Source organism: Sander vitreus, chromosome 23 (genome assembly GCF_031162955.1).
Source record: "Sander vitreus isolate 19-12246 chromosome 23, sanVit1, whole genome shotgun sequence".
Lineage (NCBI taxonomy): Eukaryota > Metazoa > Chordata > Actinopteri > Perciformes > Percidae > Sander > Sander vitreus.
In genome coordinates this window covers 19,385,285-19,400,899 of record NC_135877.1, presented here as the reverse complement: position 1 = coordinate 19,400,899, position 15,615 = coordinate 19,385,285, and the positions used below count along the sequence as shown (strand labels likewise).

Sequence of the window (15,615 nt, the reverse complement as noted above, 5' to 3'; positions counted from 1 at the left end):
TCCTCTGACCCCACCACTCAAACCTGTCTGTATGTACACACACAGAAACACACACAACATATACACATAGTTACTTGGGAGTGACAGCTTAATGCACACTCTTTTTTTCTGCAGGCCAGAAACAGAAGAAGATAGCGGTGGTCCAGCCAGAGAAACAGTAAGACATTTATCGATCATAACTTATCACAGGTGGAGTTTGACTGATGTGAAGCTCATGCTGACATATCTTGGGAGTTGAAATCTGGATCCGTTTCAAGATTGCCTCGGTTTCATTAGCCTCAGCCAGACAGTATACAGACGGATAAAAAAAAAAAAAAAAAAAAAAGTGGAGAAACATAATTGCATATGCTTTAAAAATTATAAAAAAACATGCGTTATAGCCTTTGCAGTTATCTGAACTCAACGCAATTGAACGTTTACACATTTAAATTACTAATTTGCTTCACTAAATACAGTACATTTCGGAGGAAAGGATTATGTTTGGATAGTTGGGCATACAAATATGAAGAAGTAACACATCATGCTTAAAGACTTTTTTTTTTTAAAGATAATTTGTATGGGCATTTCCGCCTTTAATGATAAGACAGCTCAGACATAAAAAGGGGAGGAGTAAACCTCTACATATGTGTGCCTGCTCTACCAACTGAGCTAACCGGCCAAAACATGATGCTGATCATGCATGATCTTTTCCCAACTTTACTCAAGAGTTTTTAACTCCCTAATTAAACCATAACAATGTTAATTATGCAGTATTGGCCAGGAGCAGTTATTGTAGAGAAAACAAATGGATGGTGGTGAACATTTTGCAGATATATTTAATGTTGGCAGCACATTTACTAAAGCATGTAAGTCATAAATGAACGTAAATTCTAAGGTTTGACCTGTTACCATATAAAGGAATATCTATTACCTTTATGACCTCACATTTATTGAATAGTGAACAAAACTAGTTGATTATACTGTACCGTCAGAATGTGACTTTTTCAAACTCTTAATATAAAAACTAATAATATTTACATGTGCCAAAAACCTGGATAGCTTTATCTCATTGGGCCTCAAAAATGTATTCAAATGAGAAGACATGACAGAGGTTTAGAGGTCAAAACGTATAAACTTATAGACCAAATGATTATTCCATTAACGGAGATAATAATCAGCAGATTAATCAATAATGACAATAATCATTAGTTGCGGTAAGAACAGAACAATGAAGTGAAACAAAATAGCAATAAGTGATTATCAGGCTTTCTTGCAACTGGACAACTCAAAACTCTTGTGAATGTTAAATTGGTCGTAAGTAGGGATGTCCCGATCCTGATCACAAGTATCGGATCACAAGTATCAGATTGGAGCCGCTATGGGCATTTTTTTAATTGATCGGGGATCGGCATTTACCCCGATTACCTTACTCCGATCATTTACATCAGCTTGTAGTGATTGCTGTCTTTAATCACATACGCCCTGCGCCACAGACACAACGCCAGACCGCCTAGATGCCAGCACATTTAAACCTAGATGGCGCGCAGCCACTCACCAGTGTCCGTCCAGAGGGTCTCGTAGCTTGCAGGCCCTTGGCAACAAGTAAAAAAAAGTCTGTCTTTCTAAGCCATCCGTTTTTTACAGAAGCGGATTACTTCAATTCTCCACACGTCTTCCGTCATTCCTCCAGGAAACCACGCTTACAGGCTGTTTTTCCCTGGAGCCAACACCGGATTTAAACACAAGAAGAAAATCAAAGATTGACTATTAAGCACAAGAGGCCTCACTTAGTTTAGTTTTCGTTGTCCAGCTGGGAACTTGAAACTGTTTAATTTTTGTTTGGGGGTTTGCTGGGATCCTAAAGAGAACTGTTTTGGTGTTATTTGCTGCACAAGTTAATGTATTAAGCTTAAGACATATTTGAATTACTTTGTTTACTTAGTAATTTTTGTAAACAAAAAAACTGTGTGCATCTCTATTATTTGAGCAATACAAGTATCGGACTCGGGACTGTGTATCAGCAGATATTAAATATTAAAAAAATCGGATCAGGGGCCAAAAAAAGCTGATCAGGACATCCGTAGTCGTAAGCATTGTTTGCATTTCCCTCTCCTTGTTTGTTCAAGTTTTATTAGTCGTATGTAGGTTAACAAGTGTCAACGGTACGATGAAATGTATTTGAAGAGGGAACGAGCAGGAATAAAAGCATGAGCATGTAAAAGTTAAAATGACAACTGATAAGATGTAAGATAAGATGACAAATTCAATATAGCACTATATACATGTATGAAAATGAGGATTGTGTGTAAAAGTAAGTGACAAGTTTATCCAACAGTATTGCACAAATGTAAAGAGAAAAAGAAATGTGACCTGGGATATGAGAGAATGGAGTGAGATCGATAAAATCCTCTTTTTCATGTCTGTACATGGTGCTATATTTTTATTTTATGTCCATTCAATTCATTCAATATTCATTCAAACTGCTGCTCAATGTGTAAGATGACTCCCTCAGCCAATATACACTGTAATTTAACCACAGCCATTGTGTGTTTCACTTCAGCGTGGTGGAAAAATGGTTTCATTCACAGCCTTTTGTTTTCCATCTTTCTACCTGTGAGCCAGAAAAACTAAAAGTAAAGGTTTCTACAGAAACCCCCCGAGGCTTTTCTCCCTTTCTGTCACTCCAAAGACATTAATTGAAACAGTGGCTTTTTAGAGCAGAAATTGCTTTCCCGGGGTGCTGATTGATTTTGTTGACAAATGACATGTTACGCTGTCGGCTGGCAAACGCAGCCCCCGGAGTACGAAGGGTGGGGTGGGGGGTTGGAGAGCAGGAGAAATATAACGGCTTCAGCAGCACTTTGTCAGCTCTCTCATCTAACCAATAATTCCATTTCTCACCTTCAGGGGAATCCTTTCATCAATACGCCCTCCTCGTCACTTCGCCCCCCCGCTGCTTTCTAACCTACCTGCGTCTAAACTGTAGTATTTGTTGTGAAGATTGATCGGCTCAATGATTGCACTGTTGTTTCCTGTCTGATTAGATCACTTGGATAATTTTATTGATTAGTTTGACTGTATTGATTGCCTTCCTCCTGCAGGTTGGCTCCGTCCCAGCCGTTAGAGACGGCTCCTGTCAACCTCTGCCAGCCCGTCGCCATGGATCCAGGTAATCAACAGCCACGTTACACATGATTTATCTCTAGCAATTAATGCTAACGAGCTCCTGTGATGAGAGTTAAGGGGAAACCCCGCTTTTTAGATACTCAGTATTTTGTTTCTTTATAAGTCCTTTTCAGACATGAAACACGGCTTGTGATGGCTTTATGTCTTTATTTACACGTGACAGAACATTTACAATGCTCGAACGGTATTTGGAAAATGGTATGCAAAAAAGGGGAGCTGAGTTGGAAACTAAGGAATGTTTCTCGGTTCTCTTACAAGCTGCATCAATCCCTGATTTAAAATGTATATTGCCATTGAAGGCTTAATTAACAACTATTGTGAGCCCGAGAGAGGCCTGCTCCTCTCACTCAACGCAGTGACAGCGAATTCCTCTCATTAATTTCATCATTTATTAGGTAGCGTGTTCTACTGCCTCTCTATTTTCTAATGTTGGACAGTGCACAAGTATTGAATGAAAACAGGTTAAGTCATTTAATTCCTATTTGCTCACATGCCATGTTTAAAACACTGGATATTAATTTATTCACTCATTTCCTCTTTAGTAAAGGTTTTTTTCTCTCTCACATAAACAATATACAAAAAAAATGATTCTTTCCCTGCGTGCTTATTGAATGGTGCTGCAAAGGAAATCCTCCTTTATCGCTAATGCATTAGAGAACATTTTTTCTGCTATCAGATTTTACTGTAGCTGCACTCTACTACTGTATGTCTGTTTTGGCCAGTTTTCAGCTGGAACCAAAAAATACACCCACAGACAAAAACAAAGAGCCAGAAATGCTGCATCCTTTCTTTTAAGGTCTTTTAAAAAAAAATGTCAGTTTCTTTTACAACTGTAGTTTTATTTTTGTAGTTTTATCCATTTTCTGTTATCCGTGTTAACACACAGTTTAAAACTAAGTGCACGTGGCAGTCCACCACACAAGCAATCACACAGGTGTTAAATAAGCCTTCTAGTTAAACACAATATGTAAACCATTTATTTAGAAGTAAAAATGAATGTTTAGGTTGACATTTTTACCTGTTAACATCTGACTTTTAGTGGTACAGTTTAAAAGGACAAAGAAGAAATAAATAACAATAATAAGTACCTAAAATAACTGGGTTAAAGGAACAATTGGATTAAAGTCAAAATTTGGAAAACAAGGCCCAAGTAAAAAATACTTAACCCAAGCAAAGTTAGGTGTATTTTTGGGTGCATTTCAGCAGACCAATCTGAAAGATACAGTGTTATGTTTGGGGTGGATCTGTACGTAAACAACATGTATGTTCAAGCACAAAGAGAGCGGTGTGCTACGCGTTGTTTCCAGGAGACCCTTGCCCTCTTTTTCCAAGTTCCCTGTGTAAAAACACCCACTCACCTATGCATATTCATCCCCTCACCTAATTGCTATTCATCCCTAGTGGTGCTGTTCCAGGTGCCAGCAGTAGTCGGGGGGCTGCAGGAAGGGCAGAGTGCAGATTTGTTATGTCGACCCTCATTTATCTCTGAAGGGGGAGGGGGGGGGTCACATGAACAGGATGTACTCTTGGGCTCTGAATTCACCTCTGTGGTGAAATGCTTAAAGTCACATACTAGTGATGTACAAGAATATAAGAAAAACTGTTAGACATACAGCTTCTTAGGCAGCAAAATAGCATTAAAAGAACAAAGCATGGACTGGGGGCCCTGAAACCCTATTTTCTTAATCAGCTTCTTGATCTTAGTGATGGCTTCCCACATGAACACCAAAGTAACAACAGTTATGGATATTTTACACGACAGATTTGTATATTTGTTGTTTTTCTCTGTGCTCTTCTTACTGGTTTGGAGTGGGCGGGGTTCAGTTGGATTCTTTTAAAAAAAATCAGGATTTAGCAACATTTGAATCAGAATCTGATGGCAGCTGTGAGATTGTAGGGTCACAGTCAATAAAATCTGATCAAACCACACCCACACAGTCCACATTAAGCAGATTAGCAGATTTTTTTTTTTTTGCGTTAAACTCTAGAAATAATACCTCAAAATGTTTTGTTTTTTTGTGATTGCTACGTATTTAGTAATGAATAATTCATGATCCGACCCAACCAACAGGTGTAATCCGCAAGTTTGAGCTAAACGGCTCCTGTAGCCAGGAGTACTTTGCATTCTGAGATACGGCAGAGCACGAAAACTTTAGCAGTCTGAAGGCAGCATGTCTATTTTGCAAAGTGCGAAGCAGTATAGTTTTATCCAGACGTTTCCTCAAAGTGCATACGGCATTTTGCTGGTATAGTTTTGCCTGGTATATTACCCAGATAATTACCAAGGTATGAGCAAATGCCAACTCTGCCGTTGCTACATTTTAAATTGCATAGCAATGTTTCTCTCAAAGAAATATTCACTAGTCCAGAGGATATGACCCTGCTTTGTTTTTGTAGCGATGCATTTTGATTTGCTTGAAAAAAAGAAAAGAAAAAACCTACAACCTCTAAATACAATTATGAACCTGAAAATGAGTATAATATGAGTACTTTAAATTTATTCTTAGATCTCAGATAATACAAACCATGGTTCATTTGTGTGTGTGCTTTTATTAAGATGACTCAATGTAGTGATGATTAATTCCATAGAGGAGTTCAATGACGAGCAGTGGAAAAATGTATTGTTGTATTATTACTTACTTGTTTAATATTTCTTTTTGTCTAAAGAGATGATTTCTGACATTTCTGTTTATGGTCCTTTATCCCAGGCTCAGTCAATGGCAGATACTGCTGCTCCAAGATTTTTGTCAACCACCGCTGTTTCTCAGGACCCTACCTCAACAAGGGACGCATTGCGGAGCTGCCGCAGGCCGTCGGGCCAGGAAAATGCACGCTGGTCCTCAAAGAGGTGGGCTGATGTTAGAAGGGGGGTGGGGGGGAGGAGAGACGAAGAGGAACAGGTTTAATCAAAGAGTTACACACTTTCAAAGGGAAAGGCGGGCCAATGGAGATTGGGAGGGGGGAGGAGGTGAAAGATGGAGGGTGAGACAGCGGTGTCTTGTTAACCACCTGCAGTTTACCAGCAGTGCCTTCATTTTAATGTGAGGAGCTGTCAGTCAAGTGTGTTTACACATGCACACCACCACTACCGCACAGCAGAACAGCCTCTTAATTTCTCCAGAGACTGTTTGTACGTGCACATGCACGTTCTGTATGTGTGTGCGCATGCACAAATGCCCACGATTTATGAAGACGAGTGTGATCTGTGTTTGTCCTCCTTCATATTTGTGCAGTTACTCTGATTCTTCCTGAGATTTGTTCAGTTGAACCAGGAGTTTATAATTTTTTTAATCTGCGCTCTGCTTTTTGGCTCCAGCTGCTGAGCATGCTGATCAATGCCGCCTACAAGCCTGGACGAGTCCTGAAGGAGCTGCAGGATCTGGAGGATACGAGCTGGGACAGCCAAGAGGAGACCCTCAAAGCCAAGTGAGGAAACCAAAATACACAGAAGGGCAAAAAAACGTTCAGCAAAAAAGAAAAGAACAGACTTTCCCTGTTTGATTTGGTCATTTTGAAGGGCAATGAAGTCATACAATTACACGCCTTTTTGGCTTTCATGCTTAATGTATTATAAATCATAATAAATCAGACTATGACCACATTTTCCCCGAAAATCAGTAGCAGGCCTCTCAGAAGAGCCTGGTGGTTTTCCTCTCACTGTCGCTACGATTCCATTTTTGCTCCCTTCATTGAATTTTCTGATGTTATTTTCTGTGTGAGGTCTGCATTTTATTCCACTGCTGGCTGCATGGAGCCAAATTATTTCACAGCTCCAGGCTGCATGCCCCATTATTTCTGGCTAAAACGAGAAAGACCTGTGAATGCTGCAGAGCACAGAAGTTACTTTTCATTTTTGGGGGGCATTTGTTGCCCAGAGAGCCAAGTCATCAGACAGGACTTGTTAGCAGCTCTGATCACATAGCGACTTAATTATCACAGGAGAAATGTTATATTATCGCCAACTTAATATCTGAGGGTTTTGACATTTCAAGATGTTACTTTAGACTGTGGGAACTTGTGATGGACATTTTTTTTCCCCCAAATGTATTGACATTTTACACACTAAATGGTTAATAAATTCATCAAAAAGAAAAAAAAGACTATCAAGACTAACTATACAACTGATTATCATTAGTTGCAGCCCTAACATGTTTTACATGAATTGCTAATTGGTGGTACAAAATGCTGGATCATACAGCCAGCAACAAGCTCTGACGCATAGGTCTAACAAAAGTCTGTCCTCACGCCCATATGGACACTGAAACAGGTTTTGTTTGCTGTAATCATTCCTACTGTTAAAAATACGCTCCAATGTTTATCCAAAAGCTAATTTTAGGCTTCATAAGTCTGAGTTAAACAAATCAAGTGTGTATCTTCCAGTGTTGCTGTACACAAAATTCACTCCTTACGATCAAACAAGGAACTGCACTGCAACAAGGAGACACAGTCCAGGGAAACATAGGGAGGGAATATTATACTTAAAAGATTAAGAATAAATGTCTTTGGAAAACATCCACTTGATTTGACTTGCTTAGACTGCTGAAGTCTCACATTAACTTCAGATAAACTTTGGAATACATTTTGCACAAAACGAAAACTGTGGATTTTGTTCACCATCGCTTACATCAAATGTGCATTAGGCAGTATGAACAGCATGTTCATGTGGGCACCTGGCTATTGTTTTAAGACTACAATGAAGAAATGGTGAAACTATCTTTAAATTTGTGAATGGTTGCAGCAAGAAAAAAAAAAAATGTATACATGTAACTTAGACCAGGCATCATCAGGTTCCCCATGTTTCAAAAAAGGGTTCAATTACATGCTTTGGATTTTACAAATAGATCAGTTACGCTCACGGACATCTAAATCACAAGAGATTAAGGAATATATCATGTCCAGTAGTCTGTTTTAGCGAATGTACTGGGCTGCTTTCCCTTCCGTTATCTCCGCTAACTAATATTTTACAAGGGCATCGTCGCTGCATCCAGAGCTTACTGACGATTGTGATTGGTTTAAAAAAAAAGAATGCAAACAAGGCAGAGCGCTTTTGTCCCCTTATCCCAGAATGTTAAACTGTGTAGCCAGACTGCAGGTCTGCAGTTTTTAACGTGCATGGTAAAATGTCTTTACCATTTAGTTATTTAAATTAAACAGGGAGAAACTCTTCCTCCTGGTTATAAATATATTTATTTGTATTGCTTCATTATTTCTCTGTCTTGGTAATAAGTGATTAAATAAGTTTAAAAACAAAAAACAAAACGTATTAGGGTTTTAGTCTATAGATATAATCTCAGCCTTAATCTGTGTCTGTTTGAATGTTTAAGAAGTCACTCAGAAGAAGTCAATCTCACATCAGATTGCAGATCAGATTTGTCCCTGAGCGCTGCCAACAGATCAGCTCACCTTTCCTAACCTTAGCCATTTGATGGGAGATTGCAAAATCGACCCTGCGTCATACTCCGCTCTCCTGGATAATCCTCATCAACCAGACAATCTGACATCAAACATCATAACTGCGCCGGCAATCATCATTTATTGTTGAGTGCTTTAGATGGATTACGGTTTCATTATGCATTGTTCTCATAAATAAAAGTGTAATCACTGGCTGACAATGTCACGACATCCCTCCTCGTGCTTGCCCTTTCTTTTTTTCCCCCAGATATAAAGGGAAAACTTATCGCTCCACCATCCGGATAGTCCGCCTCGCAGACCAGATCCCAGACTTCTGCCGTAAGGTGTGCGTGAAGCTGCAGTGCTGCCCCAACCTCTTCAGCCCCGTCCTCGTCACCGGCAAGTGCCCGGAGAACTGCTTCGTTCAGACGAAAACCAAATACAGTGAGTCTCTGTAATTTCACGCATCACTTCCTGCACCACCACAGCTATGAAGAAGACTCCAAATCAAAGCTTGTGACACTGCAGAGTGTATAATTGCCTCTGATGAGTAGCTAGGATTTGATTTGGGGTGTATTGTTTTCAACATCTGCTGTGTGTCCGCAGCCTATTACTATGGGAAGAAGAGGAAGCTGTCCAAGCCGATGGGAGGAGAGGAGGCAGCCGAGGGAGAGCTGGCCAAGCCGACGCGCCGCAGGAAGAAGAGGAAAGCTATCTTTGTGCAGAAGAAGAGACGCTCGTCCGCTGTGGACTACACTCCTGCTGGCTCACCGCAGGTTAGATAACACTTCTCTTCTTTCTTCCTCTCTTGTTTTGTGTAAACGGGGCGTCCTGTCAGCTCCTGCTCACGCTACAGGCGGATACTGAGTGTACAGTCATAATCCGGTGTATAAATATAAACATCCCTACATGTGACAGGAAGAAGAGGAGCTTTTTAAATTTAGTTTAGACAGCCTATAAGTTTACCCACTCATCATTTTACACCAATTAAAGGCCCTTTTGAATATGTGCTTTGGTTTTATGATGTTGTAAAAGAAAAAACTCTGTGATAAGTTATTGTTTTGTGGGTGTTTTATATGCGTTTACTGGTCGGACTGGTTTTGGTCACCAAAGGTTGATGCCTCGACGCAAAGGTCCAGGGTTCGAATCCGACCTGTGACAATTCCCTGCATGTCTTCCCCCTTCCCCCTCTCTCTCCCCTTTCTCACCTAGCTGTCCTATCAAAATAAAGGCGGAAAAAGCCCAAAAAATAATCTTAAAAAAAAAAATATATATATATATTTATTATCAATTGGGTGTAGAAAAGGTTGCTTGTTTTGGAGAGCTATTGGTTAGTTGATCAACACAAAATTAATCAGCAACTATTTTAATAAACTTTAAAATTAATTATTGTAGTCATGTCAATTATTTTTAAAATTTCTGAAAAGAAAAAGCTTGTTCTTGCTTCTCTAATGTTACGTTTTTCTCTGTTTTAAATCATTGCAAACTGAATGTATTTAGTTTGTGGACTGTGGATTGGACAAAACAAGATATTTAAAGTTCTTCATCTTGAGCTGTGGGAAACTATAAAAAGTAATCTGCAGACTAATTGATCTTGAAAATAATCCTTAATTGTAGCTTTATTGTTTTGTTCAACCAACGGTCCAAAACCCAAACAAAGTGTGAAAAGCGGAAAAAGCCTCACAATTGAGAGGCTGGAACAAGGTCATTTTGGGCATTTTTGCTTGGAAAAATAACCATGAATGCCAATAAATTTAATTAATAAATACATAATAAATCGTCATTTCAGTTAAAGGTGCAGTAGGTAAGACTACTAAAACTAACTTTCTGTCATATTTGCTGAAACTATGTATGAAACTATGAAACCCTTTGTTCCAGTAGAACTACATGAAGCAGGTCATTTATAAACAAATCTGGCTGAGACTGAGAAGTTGTTCACATTTTTTGGCTAAGTCCTGGATCTTCACAATCCTACAGCACCTTTAAAAAGCTGCTATAGCAATAGAGTTAGTGTTTAATAAAATGAAACAACATAAAATTAGCTGAATAAATGCATATCAAATGTATTAGGGTCCAGGTTTTATCAACTTCGACTAATGAGTTATCAATCATAAACTTCATATTTTAGAACTACAACTCAAATAATGATGTTCAAGGAACCAAAACAAGTTTTTTTTCAAGATATACATTTTCTATTTTTGCTAAATATGAATGTTTTGTATGTCTCATTGCTATACAACAACACAGTGAAGATTCAATAAGAAACTCTCGTAGAGCTAAACAAATCTGGGTTTGGAACCGGCTATTGGAACCCAACCCCACGTAGCAAACTGATCCAATCCCTCTGAGTTCTTGCTCTTAGTGGAAACTTGAAACTCTTGAGGACAACATGAGTCATGCTTATGTCACTTACAAGGAACTAATCTCACATACACTACCGGTCAAAAGTTCAAGGTCACTTAGAAACTTCTATTCCACTCCATTATTGACAGAATATCAGCTGAGATCAGTTGCATTGTTTTTTTAACCAGGGCAGCAGTTTTCAGATTACATTATGTGCTTACATAATTGCAAAAGGGTTCTCCAATGTTTTCTCAGTTAGCCTTTTAAAATGATATCATATTATTAAACAGAATGTGCCTTTGGAACATTTGATGAATGGTTGCTGATAATGTAGATATTGCATTAAAGATCAGCCACTTCTTTCTACAACAGTCGAGAACCCTTTTGCAATTATGTAAGCGCATAATGTAATCTGAAAACTGCTTCTCTGATTAAAAAATCAACGCAACTGGTCTCAGCTGGTATTCTGTCTATAATAGAGTGGAATGGAAATTTCTAAGTGACCCCAAACTTTTGACCGTAGTGTATGTTCCTGCCCAGCTTAAATATCTCCTCTTGTTGTGACACCAATGAGACACCAGTGGAGCTGGAAAGTGGCCGAGTTCTACCATTAGATTAGACAAAAATATTACGGGAATGTTTTTTATGCCAACTGGTCCAAACGTGGTGTGGTAAAGTGGCGCCATTTCTCACAAAAATGTATCTAACTTCATTTTTTTGCGTTTCTATTACCAGACGCAAGAAGATGCAAACATCTTCCATTCCATTTCTTCTTTAGATACAACTGCCCTTTTAATGATTCTTAGTAGTAGCCGTATCTGATTGGGTTCATACTCATACTAATTCTGCATCATCATTGATTTTAAATACTGAAAAGTATCTAAATATGTGCATCTCCTGATGGACACTGGCATTGCTATATTTAATAACGAGTATCAGTTAGTTGTAATTAGTAATACAGTCTAAAAATATCTAAAATCAAAGATCCATTCAAACAAGTTGCTAAATGAATGCAGATCTGCATGGATATGCATGTTGTCTGCATGGATGATGAGATTTTAAGTGGGGTGGCACAGGAGGGACCAATAATCAGTCAGGGGGGCCCTGAAGGGCATCAGAATACAGCATAGAAAATCTGCTTAGAAATATAGGAAATAGGATAGAACAACACAATGTTATTCTGCTAAATAAAACATCACATTCATTATTCATTTCACTTGTTTTCATTTTAAGCAAAAATACAAATTGTATAACCAAATACAATACACATTTTCTATAGGCTCAGTCTGCCACTTTTTTTAAAAACAATTCCAGTGCTGGTTTCATGGTATCAGAATTTTGGATAGACATTATGGAAACATTAACTGGTTATGTGACAAGGGCTGGGAAGATTGGCAAAACAGGCAGCCAAGTGACAGTACTCTGATCCAATGGAAATCACAACTGTCAGATTGACAGCATTCTAGCCCCGCCTCTGGTCTGAGGTCTTGTCAGAACCAGACTGAAGGCAAAACAACACCTCCCCCTCCCCCATCTGACTCTGAGGCTTTCTTCCTCTCTCAGGACAGTGAGGAGGATGAAGAGATGGCATTGCAATCCGGCAGCGAAGGCACCAGCTCAGAGCCACACGAGGACCACACAGACGCCTCCTCAGTGGAAGTGACCAGCAGCCGCCCACGCCGGGCCGCGACTCTGCGCAGGGCCTTCAGTGCCGGCAACACTACGGGCAGCCAGGAGGCCCCCGAGGGCCGCAGGAGGTCGACCCGCTCGCTGTCGGCGTACAACCAGAACAACAAGTACCAGCCACCCAAAGGACAAGACATGCAGGTGCAGACAGACAGACGGCTAGGATTGGGCTTCGAGAAACAGTTCCAACTTGAAATCGTTTCAAAACTTACAAGTCTAATTGTTTTTTTATTGGAATCTTTTGGGAAAATTTGGGTTTTGAATAAGATTATCAGTTCCAAATTGAATGGACAAGTTTAAGTTTCCGTAGCGTACTTCCAGGCGCTCGTTGTGTTGCAGCCATGGAGCACAGTAAGCGACGCTCTAAAGTTTGGCTTTATTTTACATTGAAAAAGCCCAGTAAAACTGTCATTCACCCTTGAATCAAATGAATATTTTTCATATCTGTGAAATAAGCACGTAACCCGTTTCAACTCCGTCCCCTCAAAGAATCGGAATCGAGATTCGGTAAGAACCGGAATCGAAAAAAAGAATCGGAATTGGAATCAGAATTGTTAAAATCAAAACGATGCCCAACCCTACATTAGGTACGTTATTAAAAAACGTACTTGAACAAGAATGTTTTACCACCATGGATTGTTTAATATTGACCATATTCTGTCTTATTTATACTATATCACATTATACTTTATCTGCCCAAACAACACAAGTGTGTTTTTAATGTGTGTGTCAGGTGGTGGTGGAGGAGGAGGGTCAGCTGGTTTTGGACAGAAATCCTCTGGAGTGGAGCGTAGACGAAGTCGTTCAGTTTATCAACTCTACTGACTGTGCGTCCCTGGCCAACATCTTCCAGGAGCAGGTACACACACACACACACACACACACACACACACACACACACACACACACACACACTTGTGAGGACACCTATTGACTTAATACATTCCTTAGACCCCAACTCTTACTATGACAACTACATACTACTTTCTAACAAGACAAAAGGGACCAAACTAAATTCCGTTACTTTCAAGGTCCTTAACACAAAGATGTAAAAGAGCACACACGCACCCACACGCACAATTGTTCAGATCATGTCTTAAACAATAAGTAAATGTATCTCTCTGTGATCCTTGATACAAGTAAAAAAAAATTGTTTTACTTATTTAGAAGTTACTTTGCATCCTTCCCCTTTATTCTCATTACTTTTTATGACCAGAATAATTTAGGCTGGACTAAATGGCAAGAGGATCTAGTTTTCTAAATGCAGTAAATAGCCTCTTTTGCTGCATAAATAACACTTTTTGTTGTTTTTTTTGCTTATAGAGATACAAAAAAAGCATCTTTCTCTTGAAACAATCAGCGGTAAAGAACGGTGGTAAAAGGGAATAGGGGAATAGCCAGTTAAAACCCGAAAAATACGAGAAAAAAATCTTCAAATGCCAGAATCAGTAGAACTGTTCTCTCTTTCTCTATTTAAGTATTGATGTGCATCTCTTCCTTTGCAGGACATCGACGGTCAGGCCCTGCTGTTGCTAACTCTGCCCACCGTACAGGAGTGTATGGACCTGAAGCTCGGCCCCGCCATCAAACTGTGTCACCAGATAGAGCGCGTCAAGGTTGCCTTTTACAGACAGTATGCCGACTGAAGTGAAGTCAAGGAGCAGCAACACTGAACACCCCGTCAGTGGAAATAAATGTTGTGGTCCTGCACGACTGGGAAGTGTTGGATTAGGTGCCTCCTGGTGGAAAGTTTTGGCAGTGTGAAAGTTTTTACTGTTTTCCAACTAGCAAGAAGAAGGGGATATTTTTTGCAGCGGTCGCATTGGCACTAAAAAACACAAACTGAAGTTACAACCGAAGAAGGTTTCCCTATGAGAAGTTGAAGGATTCATTTCTGGGATACTGTCGGTGTGAAAATGTGATGCAGTACCCATGTCCGTCAAACCACATCGGAGTCGATCCGTGTGCTTTACTGATCTGTGAAGAAGTTATTATGAAAAGCTGAGGACTCAATTCTGAAGACATTTGTGTTTATTTCTTACTTTTCATTTCCATGTTATTTGTGATAGAGAAGCATTATAGCATTTAAGTTAAAAATCATTATTGACCATAAAGAGTTTTTCCCTTTTTGTGTGACATGATTGGTTTCGAAAAAATATATTTGAAAGTATTTAACAAACCAAGAAGTAATATATTTGAAATATTTATTGTTATCCTTATTAATGGGGAGTAATATATCCATTGGGATGGAGAGGAAATAATTGATATATTATTATATTCGTCAACACAAACTCCTTTTCCACTAAAACAAACCCCTAACAGATATTTCACAAACAGAAACATGATCTGCATCTACGTATTTAGAGTCACACTTTTGTATTTATAGAGGAAAAAAAGGTGTTTGGGGTAGTAAGCCCCTCTAAAATGCTTTGTGTTGTGTTGCTCTTTTCTCATTATTGCAATCACATGAAACAATCATGTAAGCTATTTTGTGTCCATCTATGCAAATGTGTTGCAGATATTTTTGATAAGTACAAAAATAAATTTCTATTGATTTTTTATCCATTGGTTATGACCTCTCTTTCAAAATATGACCATTTATCTTGTTACAACTACAAAATACTGACTACTTTGAACTATGTTCACAACAGATATAGTTGGAGTCCCTTAGCAATCCACCCCCCCGATTATATTTTGGATAACATTTCTGAGGAGTTAACAATATATAGTGGTGGACAAGTACTCAGATCCTGTAGCAAAACCACGTAACAAAAATACTCCATTACAGTAAAGATTTATGTTATTGATGTAAGGATGTACCTTGTATACTGTGTTCCCATCTAGTACAGTGCACACAACATAATGCTGCGTCATTATACACCGACTTATTCTAAAAAAAAATGTATATTTTTTCCTATTTTGCATCCCCTATGGTTGACTCAAAACAATTATTGATCATTTACTCAAAAGTAGTACCAAAGCAGTCATATTCTGGTTATTTTCCCACTTGACCAGTGGGCAGTGACATTG

The 15,615-nt window shown here is 39.0% G+C and overlaps 1 protein-coding gene across 6 annotated transcripts in view; it reads left to right on the top strand.

Moving 5' to 3' along the window:
* Positions 1–15,146, top strand: part of sfmbt2 (Scm like with four mbt domains 2) — a 56,506-nt gene extending 41,360 nt beyond the window's left edge. For all 6 annotated transcript variants that reach the window (XM_078242847.1, XM_078242844.1, XM_078242846.1 and 3 more), the window contains 10 exons: positions 1–29; positions 115–157; positions 3,081–3,148; positions 5,874–6,013; positions 6,482–6,591; positions 8,825–9,000; positions 9,163–9,332; positions 12,463–12,726; positions 13,319–13,444; positions 14,091–15,146. The exon at positions 1–29 is cut by the window's left edge and continues 85 nt beyond it. In XM_078242847.1, the coding sequence (XP_078098973.1) occupies positions 1–29; positions 115–157; positions 3,081–3,148; positions 5,874–6,013; positions 6,482–6,591; positions 8,825–9,000; positions 9,163–9,332; positions 12,463–12,726; positions 13,319–13,444; positions 14,091–14,231 (1,267 nt within the window). In that variant the 3' untranslated portion in view covers positions 14,232–15,146. The remainder of the gene's footprint in view (positions 30–114; positions 158–3,080; positions 3,149–5,873; positions 6,014–6,481; positions 6,592–8,824; positions 9,001–9,162; positions 9,333–12,462; positions 12,727–13,318; positions 13,445–14,090) is intronic.
* Positions 15,147–15,615: the final 469 nt, after the last annotated feature.